This window comes from Archocentrus centrarchus, chromosome 6, assembly GCF_007364275.1.
Source record: "Archocentrus centrarchus isolate MPI-CPG fArcCen1 chromosome 6, fArcCen1, whole genome shotgun sequence".
Classification (NCBI taxonomy): domain Eukaryota; kingdom Metazoa; phylum Chordata; class Actinopteri; order Cichliformes; family Cichlidae; genus Archocentrus; species Archocentrus centrarchus.
This window is the reverse complement of record NC_044351.1, coordinates 6552487-6574600: the sequence shown is the minus strand read 5'-3', so window position 1 is coordinate 6574600 and position 22114 is coordinate 6552487. Positions and strand designations below refer to the sequence as shown.

The window sequence follows — 22114 nt, the reverse complement described above, 5'->3', positions numbered from 1 at the left end:
CTCCTCTCACCCATCACCATCACAGACTCCAGAGGACATCCCAACACAGAGCTAGACCTCCGCACCAGTTTGTCGATCCTGCTCCTGTCCCTTTCGGTGCATCCACCCCCCCAGCAGGCCACTGCGTAGAAAAGGGCAGATGCTACCACTGAGTCATAAAAAGTCTTTAACAGAGTCCTGCAGACACCAAAGGACCTCAGTCTTCTCAGCAGGTGTAGTCGACTCTGGCCCTTCTTATACAGGACGTCTGTGTTTGTAGTCCAGTCCAGCTTGCTATTGAGATGAACACCCAGGTATTTGTAGAAGACCACTGTCTCAATGTCCTTTCCCTGGATGTTCACCAGTGCTGTAGGGGGTGGCTTCCTCCTGAAGTCTATGATCATCTCCTTCGTCTTGCTGGCGTTGATTTGGAGTGCGTTGTTCTCACACCAGCCGACAAAGTCACTGATGACACCCCTGTATTCCTGGTCGTTCCCATCTGATACGCATCCGATGATGGCCGTATCATCTGAGAACTTCTGTAGGTGGCAATGGTCTGAATTGTACCTGAAATCTGAGGTGTACAGACTGAACAGAAAGGGTGAGAGGACCGTGCCCTGTGGCGCCCCCGTGCTGCAGACTACTACATCAGACACACAGTCATGGCACCTCACATACTGTGGTCTGTTGGTGAGATAGTCGATGATCCATGCCGTCAGCTGCCTGTCCACTCCGGCTCCCTCCATCTTCCCTCTCAACAGTGCAGGCTGGATGGTGTTGAAAGCACTGGAGAAGTCAAAGAACATGACCCTCACAGTGTTCCCTGCCTGCTCTAGGTGAGAGAGGGATCTGTGCAGCAGGTAGATGACGGCATCGTCCACCCCGATGCCAGGCTGGTAGGCGAACTGCAGGGGGTCCAGCGCTGAGCTCACCAGTGGGCGGAGGTGGTGCAGGATGAGCCTCTCCATGGTCTTCATCAGGTGAGAAGTCAAGGCCACAGGTCTGTAGTGGTTGGACTCCCTGGGCTGTGCGATCTTTGGCACTGGAACTATGCAGGAAGTCTTCCACAGTTCAGGAACCCTCTCCAGATTCAGGCTCAGGTTGAAGATGTGCAGGACCACCTGACAGAGCTGGTCTGCACAATCCCTGAGCACTCTGGGGCTGATTCCATCTGGACCCGCTGCCTTCCTGATCTTCGTCTTCCTGAGCTGACTTCTCACCTGATCAGCTGTGAGGTGGATGTGAGGCTGGGTTGGGGTGGGTGATGGGGCTGGCTCTGCTGTGGGTGAGGGTGAGGAGAGTGCAGGCAATGATAGCATTGCACCAGGAGAGAGGGGGGTCAGCATAGAGAAGGGGGCAGATGGGAGCTGAGGGGTGGGGGAGGTGGTCAACGACCCAGAGTCAAATCTATTGAAAAACAGATTCAAGTTGTTATCCCACCCCCGGTCAGCAGACACTGTGGCTCCTCCATTGTCCTCAAAGTGGCCAGAGATTTTTTTCATGTTTCTCCAGACTTCTCGGACTTTGTTATGTTGGAGCTGTTCCTCCATCTTCCTCCTGAAGCTCTCTTTGCCTCTCCGGATCTTGTATTTTACATCCTTTTGCACTCTCCTCAGTTCCTCCTTGTCTCCAGATCTGAAGGCCCTCTTCTTCTCGTTCAGCAGGGCCTTCAGCTCTGGGGTCACCCACGGTTTATTGTTGGAGAAGCACCGTACCTTCTTGGTTGGCACAGTGTTCTCCACACAGAAGTTCATGTAGTCTGTGATGCAGTGGGTGAGGGCGTCGATGTCCTCACCATGAGGCCTGCAGAGTTCCTGCCAGTCTGTACATTCAAAACAGTCTCTCAGGGCCTCACTGCAGTCCTCAGACCACAGTCTTATTGTCTTCTTGGTGGGGGGTTTCCTCTTCACAATGGGGGTGTAGGTGGGGTGAAGAATGACCAGGTTGTGGTCTGAGTGGCCAAGCGGGGGTAGAGGTGATGAGCTGTAAGCCTCCTTTGTGTTAGCAAACAGCAGGTCTAGAGTTTTATTGTCCCTTGTGTGGCAGTCAACATATTGGGTGAAGTTAGGGAGAGTGGAAGAAGGTGAGGCATGGTTGAAGTCCCCAGAGATGATAATCAGGGACTGCGGATGTGCCGTCTGTAACTGAGAGACGGTGGTGTGGATGTCCTCACAGGTTGCTGTAGCGTCGGCCGACGGCGGGATGTAAACAGTTAACACAATAACATGTGAAAACTCCCGGGCCAGGTGGTATGGCCGAACGCTAACCGCTAACAGTTCAATGTCTTTGGTACAGCGCTGCTCCTTCACAGTGATGTGTCCTGGGTTACACCATCTCTCATTAACGTACATCGCCAGTCCCCCACCTCTCCTCTTACCACTCTCCCGCATGCTCCGGTCCGCTCTCACCAGTTGAAAGCCCTCCAATGTTACTACGGAGTCCGGTGTGTGGTCCGTGAGCCAAGTCTCCGTGAACAGCAGGAGGCTGCTCTGCTGGTACTCCCACTGCAGTCTGGTTAGCGCCGCCAGCTCTTCCATCTTGTTGGGTAAAGATCTTACGTTACCCATGAGAATAGATGGAATGCTCGGTTTGTACCGTCTCCTCCTCTCCCGGTACTTCGCTCCAGCTCTGCATCTCCTCCTCCGACGCCGTAATTCCTTCGGAATCTCGGGTCGCTCCTCCGGGAGTACGCTCCTGTTGCACAGGGCTAACAGCTGATCCCGGCTGTAAACAATACAGTGGCTTACCGGTTCTCCAGATGAAGTGGTGAAAAGTCCCAAAAAGAGTATAAGGAATGCCACTACTCTAATGAAACTTCGCAGGTCCATGGCGGGTTTGATATCTAATATAACTACGAAACTAAGAGTCTGAAAGAAAAACTAAAAACACAAGAAAAACACACAAGAAAGGGAAGTAACCTGGAGCTGCAGTAACAGGCTGCCTACCGTGGCGCCATCTTGGAAAAAAAAAAAACTGCAGTACGAAAGTTAAAATATGCAGATGAACTGTTAATGTGAAAAAAGTATTTCTTATCCAGGTAATCAATATAAATAGAATATGCAATTGCTAAAATTATTGATAGCTGCAGCCCTAATGAAATTTGCAACATGCCATAAACATCACCTTCTCACACAGAAGCAACAGGATTCAGGTGATAGTTATTGTTGTAAGTAAAGTTTATTTATATAACATTTTTCACAGACAGAAAGGCGCTGTACAATAATTAAAACACAACATTAACCCCCCACCCCCACCCCCAGAAAACACTATGTTAAAAACATAATAACATTACCATATTAAAAGAAAAAGAATAAAAATAAAGTCAGAAACCAGAAAGCCTGGTTAAACAGAAAAGTTTTCAACTATTTTTTAAATGGCACCACAGAGTCAGCTAAATGGAGCTGGAGTGGTAAACAGTTCCAGAGCTTTGGTGCCACTGCCTAAAAAGCTCTGCCCGCCCTGGTCCTTAGTCTTGTATGTGGGACAACTAAAAGACTTTGATTTTGTTGTGTGAGAGACTGTTGACTTCTTTTTTTAATTTATTTTTTTTAAATGTTTTTAAGTGCCTGGATAAAGTTTAAATATCGTATTTATATCGGTATTGGCCGATATCCAAATGTAAAATATCGGTATCGGACATAAAAAAGTGGTATCGTGCCATCCCTAATTTAAACTAGGGGTGGGACTTTAACACGTTAATTTCGATTAATTAATTACGGGGAAAATAACGAATTAAAAATTTTAACCCATTTTAATCACACTTTGCACCGTGGAACGTTTCTCAGTGCACGAGTTCCAGGCATACAGATTATTTCGACGCACAATGTCCAAATTGTCGCATCCTTCGAAGGACCCGGCCCACGTAGACTGCAAAGGCCGGAAGTTATTGGCTAGCCTTCATATCGGCGTCGCCTGCCGTCACCTCAGCGTAGCTCATGTTGCCTAGTAGCTGAGAGTGTGAAGCACAGCTGTGTAAAAGCAGCTGGTTAAATGGAGAATGAACTTTTGCTCCTTTTTGTGGTTTAATTTTAATTCTTTCATTCAAAATAAGCTGTTTAAAACAAGCACAACACATTTCAACATCAAGGAATACAGCTGAGTGATTAATTTCCAACTATATTAAGTGAGACATTAATGTTGAATAAAACTATCCAGTTATGATGCGTAACTTTAATTTCAGGAGTTTGCTTATCACAGGAGCACTTCCACCCTTCGTTGGTCTGTATAGTAGACTGGTGGGAAAATAAACAATTTTGAAGTTTAAGCTTATGTATATTGATTCACTCATCAACCAAACTTAAAATAATATTTATCATGTCAAATATTTAAATGTGATTAAAATGCGATTAATTTCGATTAATTAATTACAAAGCTTCTAATTAATTTGATTAATTTTTTTTTTTTTTTTTTTTTTTTTTGCATTTTTGGCCACAGCAGCTTTTGTCTACAGTGGAGTGTGACAGGAAATGGGGAAAGATACGGGGGAAGACACGCGGGCAAATTGGCGACGGGCCGGGACGCGAACCCGCGCCACCGGCACCGCCACGCGGCGTGTGTATGTGGTCGCCGGCTTCACCACTGAGCCACCCAGGCGCCCTCGATCAATTTTTTTTAATCGGGTTCCACCCCTAATTTAAACACAAACAGCCTTGTGTGTTTCTAATTGCAGGATGAACAGGTTCCCATTTTCTCTATTGTTGGTTATAGACTGAGACTGTCATATTTGCACAACGTACCACCAGGGCTTTCAAATTGTTTTGGAGTAGCAGGGGGGCATGCCAAAGTAGCAGGCGCCTCATGACTGAGACCGAAGCCATGACGGCAGCAGACGATATGAATAGTCACATGGCAGCCGTGAACCAATCAAATGGCTCAGATTGAAAGAATGTAAATATTGCGCTGGAAATGGAGACGGCGAACGGTGCAAAACCATTTTTTTTTTTTTTTTTAAGGAAAATTATAAAGTAGACGGCGCAGAGTGGTGGAGTAAGTGGAAAATGCACCTGCTGCCGGCATAATGGGAAAATGCTGACCATAGTGTTGGATTTGGCATTATATCTATCTCACTAATATTTTTGTGCTCTCCAATAAATACACAATTAAAAAAAAAAAACATTAAACATTTAATCTGTAATGACCTAAACAGATCTCTGGAGCTTGAAAAAGGCGACTGGACTTCTTTTTGTTTCTTGAAGACGTTTCACCTCTCATCCGAAAGGCTTCTTCAGTTCTCAACCAAATGGTGGAGAGACCCAGGTATTTAAACCCCTGTGGGCGTAGTCCCCTGGAGGTGGTTATGACCCTCTATTGATCATGTGCGTGAACACATGTGCCCAGGTGTGAAGGGGGCGTGGGTCATATTTAATCAGTGGTTTCAGTTGAAACCAATTTAGGACTCCGCTCCATTGTTTCCTGTGGCCTATTGAGGTCACTGGAACAAAGGTGTGAATGGGGGTTGAGACGTCTGGGAAGGGAGCTCAGGACAGCACTGTAAGCGGGGGAAAGTTGGTGACGTAATCCACCTCCTCTGTTCAATGATGGTTGTTCACAGCAGTACATCTGCATCTGAAGGAAAAAGGGCACTCTTTTGAGGATGCCAATGTCCACATTTTGGACAGGGAAAACAGATGGTTTGAAAGAGGAGTGAAAGAAGCCATCTATGTCCACTGTGAACAACCATCATGGTGGTGTTCCAGAGGGTGGTGGGAGTCAAAGAGGAGACCACACAGACCAGTATCTCCTCTTTGACTCCCACCACCCTCTGGAACACAAACTTGGGGTGATCAGGACCCTACAACACCGTGCGGAAAGTGTTCCCTCTAAGGCAGAAGGGAAGCATAAGGAACACACACACATTGAGAAAGCCCTCAAAACATGCGGTTACCCCAACTGGGCCTTCATCAAATCAGCTAAGATGCACAGGAATGAAGGCCAAACACAAACTACAGAGAATAGGAAGGACAAGAGGAACAACATTGTCATCCCATATGTGTCAGGCTTGTCAGAGAAACTCAGAAGAATTTTCTCCAAGCATGACATCTCAGTATACTTCAAACCAAGTCACACCCTAAGACAAAAACTGGTTCATCCCAAGGACAAACCCGCCAAACACAAGATCAGCGATGTAGTGTATGCTGTTCAGTGCAGTGAAGAGTGCTCGGACCTCTACATTGGTGAAACCAAACAGCCTCTTCACAAACGAATGGCACAACATAGAAGAGCCACCTCGACAGGACAAGATTCAGCAGTACATCTGCATCTGAAGGAAAAAGGGCACTCTTTTGAGGATGCCAATGTCCACATTTTGGACAGGGAAAACAGATGGTTTGAAAGAGGAGTGAAAGAAGCCATCTATGTCCACTGTGAACAACCATCATTGAACAGAGGAGGTGGATTACGTCACCAACTTTCCCCCGCTTACAGTGCTGTCCTGAGCTCCCTTCCCAGACGTCTCAACCCCCATTCACACCTTTGTTCCAGTGACCTCAATAGGCCACAGGAAACAATGGAGCGGAGTCCTAAATTGGTTTCAACTGAAACCACTGATTAAATATGACCCACGCCCCCTTCACACCTGGGCACATGTGTTCACGCACATGATCAATAGAGGGTCATAACCACCTCCAGGGGACTACGCCCACAGGGGTTTAAATACCTGGGTCTCTCCACCATTTGGTTGAGAACTGAAGAAGCCTTTCGGATGAGAGGTGAAACGTCTTCAAGAAACAAAAAGAAGTCCAGTCGCCTTTTTCAAGCTCCAGAGACTACTATGACCTGGATAACTGAGAATCTACACAGACATATGACCTAAACAGATTTTTTTTTTTTTTTTTTTTTGCTGCATATCCGAGAAATAAGGAGCCATAAATTTAGGATGCGGAACCATATAATTTATACTTATATTGTTAACACATTAATAATAACTGTTTGATCATAGAAATCTCAAATTTTTATTGCATTTAATTTTATTTATTTATTTTTAAATATGAAACTCTAAACAGTTTCTTTTGTCTGGCAGTCAATCAAAAACCTAAAGGTTTATCATACAAAACAAATGGAGCTTGCGTATCTTCACTAGGCATCCATCAGTATTCATGTCCAAGGAGATCTGGGAATCTCTGTTTCAACTGCTGCCCCTGCAACCTGGACTCTTGAATCTTCTTCCTGACTCTTTCAAGTTTTAACAGTCTGTATTCTGTTTTTCAGAAGAAGGTTCCGTGTTGAGCATCTCATCTCAGAGCTTGTCCATCAATGTCATCTTGTTTGGAACACTGGCCAAGAACTTCAATCACTCTGTCTACCAAGGGGTAGGTCCTCAGATAAGATAAGACTTTAAACCAGTGGTTCCCAACCTTTTTTGCTCCACAGACTGATTTAATGTCAGACAATATTTTCACGGACCACCCTTTAAGGATTGGCGGATAAATACAACAAAATATGATATGACCATCATTAAAACTGTGACATTTTCTAAATATAATAATAAATGTGAATCCACTGTGTACATGTATGCAACTTTATCAGCAGCGTCCTCCTAACATCACAACACATGAGTATCCTCTCTGCCCCCAACACTCTCTGGTCTCCATGTTAACATTTAAATATGCCTTCAAAATAAGATACACCGCAAAAACAAATATAACAAATAAAAACAAATCTCACCACAGAGCGCTGTCAGCCCACACTGCTTACTGCCTGTTATCCTGTTGTATCCCAAACATTTTGAGAGATTGGTCAAATATGAAAAGTTATAATAACTCAGGTAACTTCAGTGCCCCATGTCGGAATATGACGCCTGTACATGATTTGTTTTCCTGTGTTTTTATTTTTTTTTTGTTTTTTTTGTTTTTTATATTTTTGAAATGCTTGAAAAATACAACTCACCATAATGCTGAATCAGTGTGAGGCCCGAGCTTTTTTCTCTGCAACTCATTTTTTGCTAGCTTGTGGGTTGGCTGGGATCAGCTTCCCTAAGTGTCAGCTGGCCCACACCACTACACTGTCAGAATCCCTACAGTAACAGGAAGCTTTGATTTCACATGGAGAGTGATTGCAGAGATGCTGTGTTGTGCACCGAAGAGTGTCAGCTGGGTCCGCCTCACTGCTATCCCCAGTTTTGCTAAATATAAGAATTTCCCCATTTTTCATATAATAAATAAAATTGAAATTATTATTGTAAAATGGAAGTTATTTATTCTTTCAGTGCGGCCCAGAACCAAATGACCTGCAGGCTGGTCTGTGGCCTGGGGGTTGGGGAGCTCTCTTTAAACTACAGTCTTCGCTTATTTTAGACTTTTCTCTCAACCAGACATCAAAGCAAAAAGACACAGAACAACAGAACATTGTAAATGTTTCAGTGTTATTTACAAAGAGGTGCTGACAGTGATGTTTCTAAACAGTAAATCTTTGGTCACATTCACACCTGATTTGTGAATATCACATGATGCTATGATGTTTTTGACTGATGTGTGGTGCATGCCTCTTAAATCTAAATCTTCTCTCTCTCACGCCTCTTAACCCTCTGAACTTGTTCGTTTTTACTACGCTTTCAGCTTGTTCATTGGAAAAAGAAAAATGGCCACTAACAAACAGAGGGCATAATTTTTTACATTTTTCTTGTTTTTTGATAAAGTTTTGCATAAAGTTTTTAACTAACATCAGTTCTTCACATAAATATAAAATGTTCATTCCTTTTTTATTTATTAATGTTCAAATGCCACTTTGTTTGGACAATGCACTTGTTGGCAAATTACCTCAAAGCTGAATACTTTATATATTCTCAATGCTGTGGGATTCTCTTGTATTATCAATAGTACAGTCTGAGATATGTAACTGATTAATAAGAACACTGATTATTATGCATTAATATTTTTTTGCAGGGAAAGCAAAATTGAAAAAACTCCCTCTCAGCTTGTTCGTGGCCAAAAATGGCCACCTCATGTTTGTTCTAAAAATGTTCTAAAATTAAAATTTTTTTAACCGATTTTCACACTTTCACAACTTGATTTTGTTTTTTTTTAAAATTTGCATCAGTCCTTGTCATTAGAACCAAAATTTGGTTCAAACTCTGGGATTTAAAAGGTTTAAATTTAGTTATATCATATAGTCGTAATCATTTATAAAATGAGAAAATTATAAATTTAAATTTTTTTACCAAATAACACATGCAACCTGATTTATTTTTTAACCTTCACTGCAGCTAAATGCATGTCAATTATCAGCAGTATCACTGATTTTTTGTTAATCATTACTTTTTGCGCAGTGATGAAAAAACCTAAAAACTCCCTCTCAGCTTGTTCGTGGCCAAAAATGGCCACCTCCTTTTTATGTTCAAAAATATTTATTTTAGAGAATTTTTAGAACTAATTTTCTCACTTTCAAAACTTGATCTTTAAAATTTGCATCAGTCCTTGACATTAAAACCAAAATTTCATTCAAACTCAGAATTTTAACCCTTTAAATAACAGTTATATCATATAATCCTAAAGATTTATAAAATGAGAAAATTATAAAATCACATTTTTTTTTTACCAAATAACACATGCAATATAATTTATTTTTTAACCTTCGTCATAGCTAAATGCATGCTAATTATTTGAAGTATCAATGATTTTTATGTATCATTACTTTTTTGTGCAGTGATGAAAAAAACGAAAAACTCCCTCTCAGCTTGTTAGTTGCCAAAAATGGCCACTTATTATTTTCAGTGTTTTTTTGTTTGTTTTTACAGAATGCTTTAGAAATGTGTTTTAGTGCCTGTGTTTGCATGGTCAAGGGTGGCAGGATGTGCAAACCACAGTAGAATGGTCCTTGCAGACACACTTTACACAGCTAGAGCAAGTGATTCCCATTCTTCTGTTGCACAGTTCTGACCTTCTCCTGATTTTGTTGGCAGGCTGTGGACCACATTATGATTCAGGCTGCTGTATCCCAGCAACTATTGCAGCAATGGCTGTTGAGCATGGGGGACAAGGTCGTCTTGAAATTGCTGGGGTCACCAGCATGTGCCCCAGCTCTTCCAGGAACACCCGTTAGTAGGGTTTTGAGGACTCCCACTCAGGATGGCCTGAGTCCACAGAACAAAGGCATTGTATGCCAAGACATTGTAGAAGAGAGACAGTGGCCAGTGACTGGTTTTCCTTCAACAACTGTAGGTGCCAACCAAGGGTGTAGGAAGGAGTTTACTATTGGGGGGGGCGGGACACATATCGGAAACCTGATAGATCGGTAAATACTCGGAGCAAAGCATAAAAACTGCTATTTTATCTTTTACGTTCTTCTTTTTCAAATGTTTCTTGGAAAAAAAATAGTCTTGTGTACACCTATATTATTGCATGTATAATTTACATATATATATGTTTTATAATCATAAGACATGGACAAACCACCAAACAAAATGGCTAGAGTCTTTTATGAAGCATAATGACCGCGTCATTCCAGGCTGTAGGGCTTACTTTATCAGCTGGCCGCACTGGTACCAGTACAAAGGAGTATTAGGGCCACATTGAGGAAAAAAAATAAATTGTGCATTTTGAGAATAAATTCAAAGTTTTGAGAAAAAAGTTAAAATGTGCAGATTAAAGTCGCTTAAAGTCAAACAACTGCCATGACACGTCTGTTATACCCTCCAGAATGTCTTGTATTATGAGTTAGTGAAACTATACTTTTAGTAACAAGGAAATGATTTTTCTTTTAGTACATAAACATGATGTAGTGATAAGTATGAGGACGTTAAAGAGAGAGTGCAGAAAGCTGCATCTGCTCAGAAGGAAAAACTACACAAACTGGCACTGGTTCGATGGAAGGATGGCTGCACCTTCATACAGTACAGAGGGGACAAGACACAATAACACAGCTGATCAAGTTGTTTCTACCCAAGGTATTTTGTAGAGAGTAAAGCAGCTGTGGGTGTTATTTGACTTGAAATTACGACTGACGATTTTGACGTTATTCTCAAAATGCACAAAATGATTAATTTTTTTCTCAATGTGGCCTTCACACTCCTTCATACTTCACACTCCTTCAAGCTAAATATTTCAGTAGCAGAAAAATAATTTAGTAACGCACAGAAGTGCAAAGTTTTATGTTTTATTGGTCGAAAAACATTTAATAATGGTCAATAATGCATTTATGTAGGCTGACTGGTAACAGAACTGGTTCTTTAATTCAGTGTTTTCAACCTTTTTTGAGCCAAGGTACATTTTTTTTCATTGAAAAAATCACGAGGCACACCACTAGCCAAAAATGTTAAAAAATGATACTCTGTAGCCTATATTAACAATATAGTCATTCTTATCAAAGTGTCTTGAATAGGAATCAAATAAACACAAAAAAGAACTTTATCATATAATATATATCTTCTTTCAAATAAAAAGTGCACTTAACATGTCCACTTCAAAAACACAGCTTGAACATGACAAATGCCACAACAATGTGGTCTTATAGTAGAAAACTTCAGTGTTTTGCAAACTCTAATTCTGTCAAACTCCTCCGTGAATCGCCACCTTATCGTGGTGGAGGGGTTTGTGTGTCCCAGTGATCCCAGGAGCTATGTTGTCTGGGGGCTTGTCCCCCTGGCAAACTGGTCCTGGGTGAGGGTCCAGACAAAGAGCGGTTCAGAAGACCCTTATGAGTGAAAAAACAAGGGAACAGTTTACCCTGCCCGGGATAGGGTTACCGGGGCCCCACCCTGGAGCCAGGCCTGGGGAGGGAGCTCGAGGGAGAGCGTCTGGTGGCCAGGCATTAGCCCGTGGTGCTTGGCCGGGCGCAGCCCGAAGAGGTTACATGGGCCCGCCCTCCTGCAGGCCCACCACCCGCAGGAGGTGTCGTAGGGGTCGGGTGCAATGTGTGTCGGGCGGTGGCCGAGGGCGGAGGCCCTGGCGGACCGATCCCCGGCTATCGAAACTGGCTGTTGGGACATGGAATGTCACCTCTCTGGTGGGGAAGGAGCCTGAGCTAGTGCGTGAGGTTGAGAGATACCAGCTAGACATAGTTGGGCTCACCTCAACGCATGGCCTGGGCTCTGGAACCAGTCTCCTGGAGAAGGGCTGGACTCTGTTCCAGTCTGGAGTTGCCCTCGGTGAGAGGCGGCGAGCTGGGGTGGGTATTCTTGTATCCCCCCGGCTTGCTGCCTGTACGTCGGAGTTTTCACCGGTGGACGAGAGGGTAGTTTCCCTGCGCCTTCGGGCTGGGGAACGGGTCCTGACTGTTGTTTGCGCTTATGCGCCGAATGACAGTTCAGGGTACCCACCCTTTTTGGAGTTGCTGGGTGGGGTGCTGGAGAGTGCTCCATCTGGTGACTCCATAGTCTTGCTGGGAGACTTCAACGCTCACGTGGGCAATGACAGTGAGACCTGGAGGGGCGTGATTGGGAGGAACGGCCTGCCCGATCTGAACCCGAATGGTGTTTTGTTATTGGACTTCTGTGCAAACCACAGTTTGTCCATAACAAACACCGTGTTCGAACACAAGGATGTCCATAAGTGCACATGGCACCAGGACACCCTAGGTCGCAGGTCGATGATCGATTTTGTAATCGTATCATCAGATCTGCGGCCGTATGTTCTGGACACTCGGGTGAAGAGAGGAGCTGAGCTGTCAACTGATCACCACCTGGTGGTGAGTTGGATCAGGTGGCGGGGGAAGATGCTGGACAGACCTGGCACACCTAAACGTATTGTGAGGGTGCGCTGGGAACGCCTGGCAGAAGCCCCAGTCCGGGAGATCTTCAACTCCCACCTCCGGCAGAACTTCGACAGCATTCCGAGGGAGGCTGAGGACATTGAGTCTGAATGGACCATGTTCCGCACCTCCATTGTTGAGGCTGCTGCTCAGAGCTGTGGCTGCAAGGTGGTTGGTGCCTGTCGTGGTGGTAACCCCCGAACCAGATGGTGGTCACCGGAGGTGAAGGGAGCCATCAAGCTGAAGAAAGAGTCCTATCGGGCTTGGTTAGCCTGTGGGACTCCGGAGGCAGCTGACAGGTATCGACAGGCCAAGCGGAATGCAGCTCGGGTAGTGGCCAAAGCAAAAACTCGGGTGTGGGAGGAGTTTGGTGAGGCTATGGAAAAAGACTTTCGGACGGCATCGAAGCGATTCTGGCAAACTGTCAGGCGACTCAGGAGGGGAAAGCAGTGCTTCACTCACACTGTTTATAGTGCGGGGGGGGGTGCTGCTGACTTCAACTGAGGCTATAGTCGGACGGTGGAAGGAATACTTCGAGGACCTTCTGAATCCCACTGACACGCCTTCTGTAGTGGAAGCAGAGTCTGGGGATGAGGGGGATGACTTGACCATCACTGGGGGTGAGGTCACTGAGGTAGTTAAACAACTCCTTGGTGGCAGAGCCCCGGGGGTGGACGAGATTCGCCCTGAGTTCCTGAAGGCTCTGGATGTTGTAGGGCTGTCTTGGTTGACACGCCTCTGCAACATCGCGTGGAGATCTGGGGCAGTGCCATTGGATTGGCAGACCGGGGTGGTGGTCCCCATCTTTAAGAAGGGAGACCGGAGGGTGTGCTCCAACTTTCGGGGGATCACACTCCTCAGCCTCCCCGGTAAGGTCTATGCCAGGGTGCTGGAAAGGAGGGTGCGTCCGTTAGTCGAACCTCGGATTCAGGAGGAACAATGCGGTTTTCGTCCTGGTCGTGGAACGCTGGACCAGCTCTTTATCCTCTCAAGGATATTCGAGTGTGCGTGGGAGTTTGCCCAACCAGTCTACATGTGCTTTGTGGACTTGGAGAAGGCATTCGACCGTGTTCCTCGGGGTGTTCTTTGGGAGGTTCTGCGGGAGTATGGGGTGTCTGGCCCATTGTTGCGGGCCATTCAGTCCCTGTACAACCACAGTGAGAGCTTGGTCCGTATAGCCGGTAATAAGTCGGATTTGTTTCCTGTGGGTGTTGGACTCCGTCAGGGCTGCCCTTTGTCACCGATTCTGTTCATAATTTTTATGGACAGAATTTCTAGGCGTAGCCAGGTGGCGGAAGGCTTCTTCCTTGGTGGCCTCAGAGTCTCATCTCTGCTTTTTGCAGATGATGCGGTTCTGTTGGCTTCATCAGGGGGGGGCCTCCAGCTCGCAGTGGAACGGTTCGCAGCCGAGTGTGAAGCGGCTGGCATGAGAATCAGCACCTCTAAGTCTGAGGCCATGGTCCTCAGCCGGAAAAGGGTGGAGTGCCATCTCCGGCTCAGGAACGAGTTCTTGCCTCAAGTGGAGGAGTTTAAGTATCTCGGGGTCTTGTTCACGAGTGATGGGCGAAGGGAACGGGAGATCGACAGGCGGATCGGGGCTGCTTCTGCAGTGATGCGGACGCTGCACCGGTCCGTCGTGGTGAAGAGGGAGCTTAGCGTAAAAGCGAAGCTCTCGATTTACCGGTCGATCTACGTTCCTACCCTCACCTATGGTCACGAGCTTTGGGTAGTGACCGAAAGAATAAGATCGCGAATACAAGCGGCAGAAATGAGTTTCCTTCGAAGGGTGGCTGGCCTCTCCCTTAGAGATAAGGTGAGGAGTGCGGCCATCCGGGAGGGACTCAGAGTAGAGCCGCTGCTCCTCCACATCGAAAGGAGCCAGTTGAGGTGGCTCGGGCATCTGATTAGGTTGCCTCCTGGCCGCCTCCTGGGTGAGGTGTTCCGGGCATGTCCCACCGGGAAGAGGCCCCGTGGTAGACCCAGGACACGCTGGAGAGATTATGTATCTCGGCTGGCCTGGGAACGCCTTGGGGTCCCTCCGGATGAGCTGGAGGAGGTGGCTGGGGAGAGGGAAGCTTGGGCTTCTCTGCTTAGGCTTCTGCCCCCGCGACCCGGCCCCGGATAAGCGGAAGAAAATGGATGGATGGATGGATGGATGGATGGATAATTCTGTCAAAGCATTCTATTACCAGGAATAACACAACACAACAATACATGAGATAGAGGCAAGCTCACAGCTAATGACAGTTTATTATCATCATCATCCATAAGTCCCCCGTACAGTGTTTTAATGGATGAAGGTTATCATTGTTAACTTTATAATATGTATGCTGTGTGTGCGTCTAAGATGGCTCTCATGTTGCAGAACTACCGCTGCAAACTGTCGGTCTGGGCATTCAACTGGTGCTTTGCATGCCTCCAGTTTCTTGCTGTGGGGTTTTAAAAATGATTGTGGTAAAGGAGTCGCTCTCATGCCTCCGCTAGAGACGATACTCCCTGCCCAGTCAGTGGCATGCTGTCCTCCACGTCACATTGTATCGCCTCGGATCGCTTAGAACCTCGGGTGAGTGAGTAAGGAAAAAGTGTACCTGATTCTAATGGAGATGCCGGCAAATCGCGGGGGGTCGAGTCGACCCGCGGAGAGTCGTTCTGTATGGAAACGCGGCTCAATTCTCTTGTCTCTATGTACAATGCAATTCGCTACCTGCTGCTGTCTCGTCTAGTGATTATGGAAGAGTATTACATGATTATGCTCCAGTCACTACTACAGCACAGACACTTGTGGCATATTACGTGAAACTAGATCATTTCCCACGGCACACCTGACGATCTCCCACGGCACGCTAGTGTGCCGCGGCACACTGGTTGAAAAACACTGCTTTAATTAAACAACGTTCTGACATGAAAGAATCCTCACAGATAATGTAATGAACAAATTATTCAATTTTTAAGCTAAAAAAACAGCTATTAAAATATGCCTGTTCAGTTTGAAACTAATAAATCAAAATAAATAACAATATTATTATTATTATTATTAAAAAAATAAATAATAGCAAAAGAAATAAATAAAAGTGATACCTCTCACATTTGATAGACAAGCTGTGTGCCTCTATACAGCCCTGCATTTAGCCAAACAGGTACACAAAAAGTTAAAAACATTGGCCTAAGCAGAAGAGCCAAAATGGTTTTTCCGCAACTCATTGCAAATTGACTTCTTGTCCAGTAAGTAAACTTTATCCTGTGTATGAAAGTTTTACCTCATTCGGTTCCTACGCCTATAGTGCCAACAACCTTATCTAGGTTATTCACGCCCCCTTCACACCTGTTGGAGTCCAGGATTGCTATAGGCTTCCTCTTTTCTCTGTCGCTGACCGCTGGTTGCCTGGGGTTTGTGCACAAAAGAAGCACATTCATCTCTCGCTTGGGCGTGTAGAATACTGCCATGTTAGTTTTGTGAAAGGAAAGACAGATGACAGAATCTTGTGCTGTCACAGCTGGAGGAGGTGGGGGGGTGGCTCTGGTTTGTTTCTCCTTGATTGTACCAACCAGAGCCAGTTGTCTTCTGAGGAGTTCCAAGGAGTTCCAAGAAAAGTGAAGTAAAGATGTTTTCACATGTGACAGTGTGTCCTTGTAGCCCCTCTGTCAGTTGGAGTGTGACCCTCATTTCATGGTTAACTTACCAAATCAGAATTCCGATGTAGGCTCTCATCTGCACTTCATCCACATCCTTCCAAACCTCACACCTCCTCCTCCCATGCAGGTTTGTGTGGGTGCACAGAAGATGAATGATCTCTTCTGTGACAAACAGGTCAAAGGCAGACCTCAAGTTGCTTATGTGGGCAATTGCATACAGGGTGGGCCCTGGGGTGAGACCAGCAGGTACTGGATTGAAGTGCAGGGTCTCTTCAGCAGTGGGAAACCACATAAGTTTCCAATCATGACACATCCACTGATCCAACTGCTGCGTCTGTATTGTCCTCACTCCCTAAAGAAGTAGAATCAGGCACTGGCTGGTACTCTTCATCAGTGCTGATGCTGTCAACCTCTGAGGAGGGTGTGCCCTCATCTTCAGGAGTTGATGTGTCTTCAAGTACAGAGGATTTCTCCCCATCTTCGCTCTTTGAGCACATTACATGTGCTTGAAGCAGTGAATATGACCTTCTTGCCAGAGAAAATATGATCTTGAAGCTGCTAAGCTTACTTCTGGCAGCAGTCTTGGCTGCACCTGCACAAACTCCGGGACAGATTTACAAACAATGCCAGAGGTTGCTGTTGTTTACCCTGCAGCTGCAACTTTGAACTTTGAATGGGTTTCAATTGGCCAAAAGTGTCCACGATAGAGCCAAGAGGAACAATTGAATATATACACTACATTATTGACATATTTCAGTAGCTGAAGTTGAAAATTAAAAAATCTGAATGAAATCTAGACCATTGTAAATTTTTATTCCATATGCATTAACACAGTTAAAATGGTTAAAAAAAGATTGAAGTGGACACAAATGGCCAGCATAGAGTACAGAGGGTTAAATATTGAGTTATTTTGTTTCCTTTTCATCAGTCTGTCTCAGCCAAGTGTTAAGAAAACCTGGTAGTGTGGTTACACCTCCTAGACCTCCCAGACAAATCCAACTTAAATAGAAGTGTTTTTGAAATAGAGACAATAGTGTCCTTTATTGTGCAAACACCCATATCTTTTTTTTTTTTTTTAGAAAAAGGCTTATGTCAGAGAGAGGCCTTTATATTCTGGGTTCTCCTGATTTATAAATATAATATTTGATAAGAAACTTTCTTGTTTATGTATTTTCTCTTGATTTAATTAGCTGTTAATATAAGCTCAGGTAAACACTTAAGTGTTTACCTGTTTTAGTGATTAATCCAGGGAACTTCAATCTATATCTACAAAGCATATTCAGTTTGTATAACTGAAGCATAGGAAGGGATGTGGTTGAAGTGCTGTGTGTACATCAGGGGTGTTAAACTCAGTCACAGAACGGACAAAATTGAAAACACAGTCTAAGTCGTGGACCAAACAGGATTAACTTTTATTGGACATCTAAAACTGAAAAGGAATATGAATTTAAATGGCCGTAATACAGCAACTTTTTGCTCAACACATTAAATAAAATATAATATTTATTCAAAAATAATTTCAGGGAAAATGAGAACATTTCAAGCTGATGAAAAATTGCAAATTTCTTTTTTGGATGTGATATCAAAAAAGTACAGAAACAAGAAGCAACAAGCTATTTGGTTTCTCTTTTATTCAATTTCTTTTTTACTTTCCATGAATTGACACTTCCTCAGGCAGCTCATCGCACCTCTGTGCAATAAGGCATGTCACCAATTTAGAAGGTATTTCCTTCAGAAAAGACCAAAACTGCCAGTGATTTAAACTTTTACGTTTTATAAAGTTCACTGCCTGTGTTATGAGGTGTACTGTGTTCAGGACTTTGCTGTGCAGCATTTCCTGGTGTGTCATGGTGTAATGCACTGTCAGCTCACCTGTGCAGGTCCCCCTCTGCATCTTCTCTTGTACCCATCCCATAATTTCACTCTTTTCCCTGCCTGCGATGTGCAGGGAAAAGAGTCAGGGTTTACCTCCGATGCCAATGAACAGGTCCTTTGCCTCCCACCTGTTTTCAAAGTCCACTTTTCTTTTGGCCATTTTGGGGGGGGTCAGGCTAGCTTATATGTTGCTGTAAAAAGTGCTAACTGATGTTTTTATCCATTGACCACTGATCAGTGTACCATTGGTAACCTGGGAAAACAAGTTGCACAGGTCAAGACCTGCTGTTGCAGTGCATAGTGGGATTTGTAGTATAAGGAGAGCTCTTCACCGGTGGGCCATTAATCATAGCCATATTAAATTATTTCGCGGGCCAAATACAATTATCTTGTGGGCCAGATCTGGCCCGTGGGCCTTGAGTTTGACACATGTGGTGTACATAAAACATGGCATCTGCGGAGGAATTTGGCTTTCCAGGCTATTTTCAAAAGTCATTGTGGATGAAACTGGCCATATCTGGTAGACTGCAAATAACAGTGAAACAATACTCAGGCTTCATATGAGTGCTGTAAATCCTTGAAAATACTTGTATTATATTATTGTCCTTTTAAGATTGAAAAGTGTTTCAATTTTGGATATAGCACTTGAAATTGTAACTACTTTTTAAAAAAAAAATTTTAATCAAAAAAATTGTCTGAATAGTTCGCTTATGAAACGGAGAAATAAAATGAGTTGGAAACTCTAAAATGAAAATTTCTTGGCCTGGCCTTCTCCTCTGCATGTGACCTGTCAGTCTGTTTGGGACCATGCCCCTCCCCTGAAGACAGAGAGTTGCCATTTTAATGAGTGTTGGCTGGAAAACTGCAAATTCCCATTATGAATAAAATGAGTATGGAAATATATTTAGGTCAAAAGTCACGTGTGAGGGAAAAAAAACATAATCTGCACAAATAATGTCATTCTGCGACCGCAGGTATTGATTCCTTGTGAGTAAATTTAACAACGTAGAACTTAGCAGCCGCGCGCACAAAGAAACATCATACACACAAGTGTCTGCAGAGTGTGCGCTGCTGCAGGGTCATGCTCTCTATACATGTTGAGCTGAATTCTACCATAAACGTATACACTGCTCAAAAAAGTAAAGGGAACACTTAAACAACACAATTTAACTCCAAGTAAATCAAACTTCTGTGAAATCAAACTGTCTACTTAGGAAGCAACACTGATTGACAATCAATTTCACATACTGTTGTGCAAATGGAATAGACAACAGGTGGAAATTATTGGCAATTAGCAAGACACACTCAATAAAGGAGTGGTTCTGCAGGTGGGGACCACAGACCACTTCTCAGTACCTATGCTTTCTGGCTGATGTTTTGGTCACTTCTGAATGTTGGTGGTGCTTTCACACTCGTGGTAGCATGAGACGGACTCTACAGCCCACACAAGTGGCTCAGGTAGTGCAGCTCATCCAGGATGTCACATCAATGCGACCTGTGGCAAGAAGGTTTGCTGTGTCTGTCAGCGTAGTGTCCAGAGGCTGGAGGCACTACCAGGAGACAGGCCACTACCCCAGGAGACGTGGAGGAGGCCGTAGGAGGGCAACAACCCAGCAGCAGGACCGCCACCTCCACCTTTGTGCAAGGAGCCCTGCAAAATGACCTTCAGCAGGCCACAAAGGTGCATGTGTCTGCACAAACGGTTAGAAACCGAGGATGGTGTGAGGGCCTGACGTCCACAGATGGGGGTTGTGCTCACAGCCCAACACCGTGCAGGACGCTTGGCATTTGCCAGAGAATACCAGGATTGGCAAATTGGCCACTGGCCCCCTGTGCTCTTCACAGATGAAAGCAGGTTCACACTGAGCACATGTGACAGAGTCTGGAGATGCCGTGGAGAGCAATCTGCTGCCTGCAACATCCTTCAGCATGACCGGTTTGGCAGTGGGTCAGTAATGGTGTGGGGTGGCATTTCTTTGGAGGGCCGCACAGCCCTCCATGTGCTCGCCAGAGGTAGCATGACTGCCATTAGGTACCAAGATGAGATCCTCAGACCCCTTGTGAGACCATATGCTGGTGCGGTTGGCCCTGGGTTCCTCCTAATGTAGAACAATGCTAGACCTCATGTGGCTGGAGTGTGTCAGCAGTTCCTGCAAGATAAAGGCACTGAAGCTATGGACTGGCCCGCCCATTCCCCAGACCTGAATCTGATTGAGCACGTCTGGGACATCATGTCTCGCTCCATCCACCAACGTCACGTTGCACCACAGACTGTCCAGGAGTTGGCGGATGCTTTAGTCCAGGTCTGGGAGGAGATCCCTCAGGAGACCATCCACCACCTCATCAGGAGCATGCCCAGGCATTGTAGGGAGTTCCTACAGGCACACGGAGGCCACACACAATACTGAGCCTCATTTTGACTTGTTTTAAGGATATTACATCAACGTTGGATCAGCCTGTAGTGTGTTTTTCCACTTTACTTTTGTGTGTGACTCCAAATCCATGCCTCCATTGGTTAATAAATTTGATGTCCATTGATGATTTTTGTGTGATTTTGTTGTCAGCACATTCAGCTTTGTACAGAACAAAGTATTCAATGAGAATATTTCATTCATTCAGATCTAGGATGTGTTATTTGAGTGTTCCCTTTATTTTTTTGAGCAGTGTATATTGTACAAAAGGCCATCCGGTCCGCCATTAGCTTACATGCTGCGGACCAAAGAGCGTCGGTACTACCCCCAACCAACGTCAAATCGGCCCATCCCCCTGCACCAATCAGCAGACTCAGAATCCAGCTTCTCATCGGGCGGATGTGAGAAGAGCGGACGTCAGTCGAAGCTGTTTGCGGGGACGATCAGCAGATGGTTTATTTCCTGTGTGGACTTTCTTTCTCCCCTTTTCATGCTGGGTTAGTGGTGTGCGTCCATGAGACTGTAAGTGCTGTTTATTTACCCTGTTAGTTCCTTTATTGTTGATATCCAGTTCCACTCTTGTTGATATTATTTTGTATGCATTAGTTAGCCCGTGGCACACACCTTGTTTGTTGCATGGTGCTGTTGTTAGTCACTGTGATCTAATGTAATGGCAATAATTCACTGTACTGTAGTTAATTGATAGTTTGTTTACCATGTAATGCTACACGGCTGTAGTGAAGTAGTCTCTGCTATGCAGTCAGTAAGGGATCGTCCCTAAATTGTCATTCTGGTGTAAGTGTAAAGTGTGTACCCATCTGCTCTTCAAACAGTGAGCTTGTCCTTTGTTGACAGTCCCTTAGATTGAGAACGTGCCTGCCGCTGCTTGTTACATTGTTTATGTCCAGTTATGTTGTTCATGCAGTTATATACAACTTTATGTTCTTTTCATCCAACAGAAACCACACCATCTCCCACCATCTCAATACATCTCACTCCATCCGACTCCTCACTCTCCATAATCACTGTGTGGATGTATAATCATGGATTAAGCCTGCTGTAAATAAATAAGTGGACAACTACAACAACTACAGTGTGGACAATGGATTCATTTAAGATGGAGCCATCGGTTCTGACCGGACCTGCCTGTTGAAATTGTAGCCAGACGAGTCATCCCCTCATTATCGTTGTTCATTCTCACGGAGGTCACATCTCCTTGTATCTAAGTGAGAGACCTCCATTACATGGTCCTTCGATAAATATATTTTTGTGACAAAAATATAACTACAATGTAATAAAACGTTAACCATAAAACCCACGTTCAAGGACTACCTTGACAGCTGTGTCGACGAACAGTTAAGTGGATAGTCCTGGTCCAGGATCGCTGAGAAGCTTTTATGATCTTCCTGGGGAAGAAAGCAAGACTGCCTGGTGTGAGGCCAGGAGCTATTCTAAGGGGGTTGGGGGGGCAGTGTCCTTGAAGTTTGTCTAGGACAGATGTGGTGGTAGTGGAAACTTCCATGATTGGTCATGCC

At 44.8% G+C, this 22114-nt stretch overlaps 1 protein-coding gene across 2 annotated transcripts in view; it reads left to right on the top strand.

Annotated features, from left to right (window-relative positions):
* pot1 (protection of telomeres 1 homolog) overlaps positions 1 to 22114 on the top strand; it is a 106252-nt gene that overhangs the window by 21341 nt on the left and 62797 nt on the right. For both annotated transcript variants that reach the window (XM_030732427.1, XM_030732426.1), the window contains exon 4: positions 7186 to 7286. In XM_030732427.1, coding sequence (XP_030588287.1) covers positions 7186 to 7286 — 101 coding nt within the window. The remainder of the gene's footprint in view (positions 1 to 7185; positions 7287 to 22114) is intronic.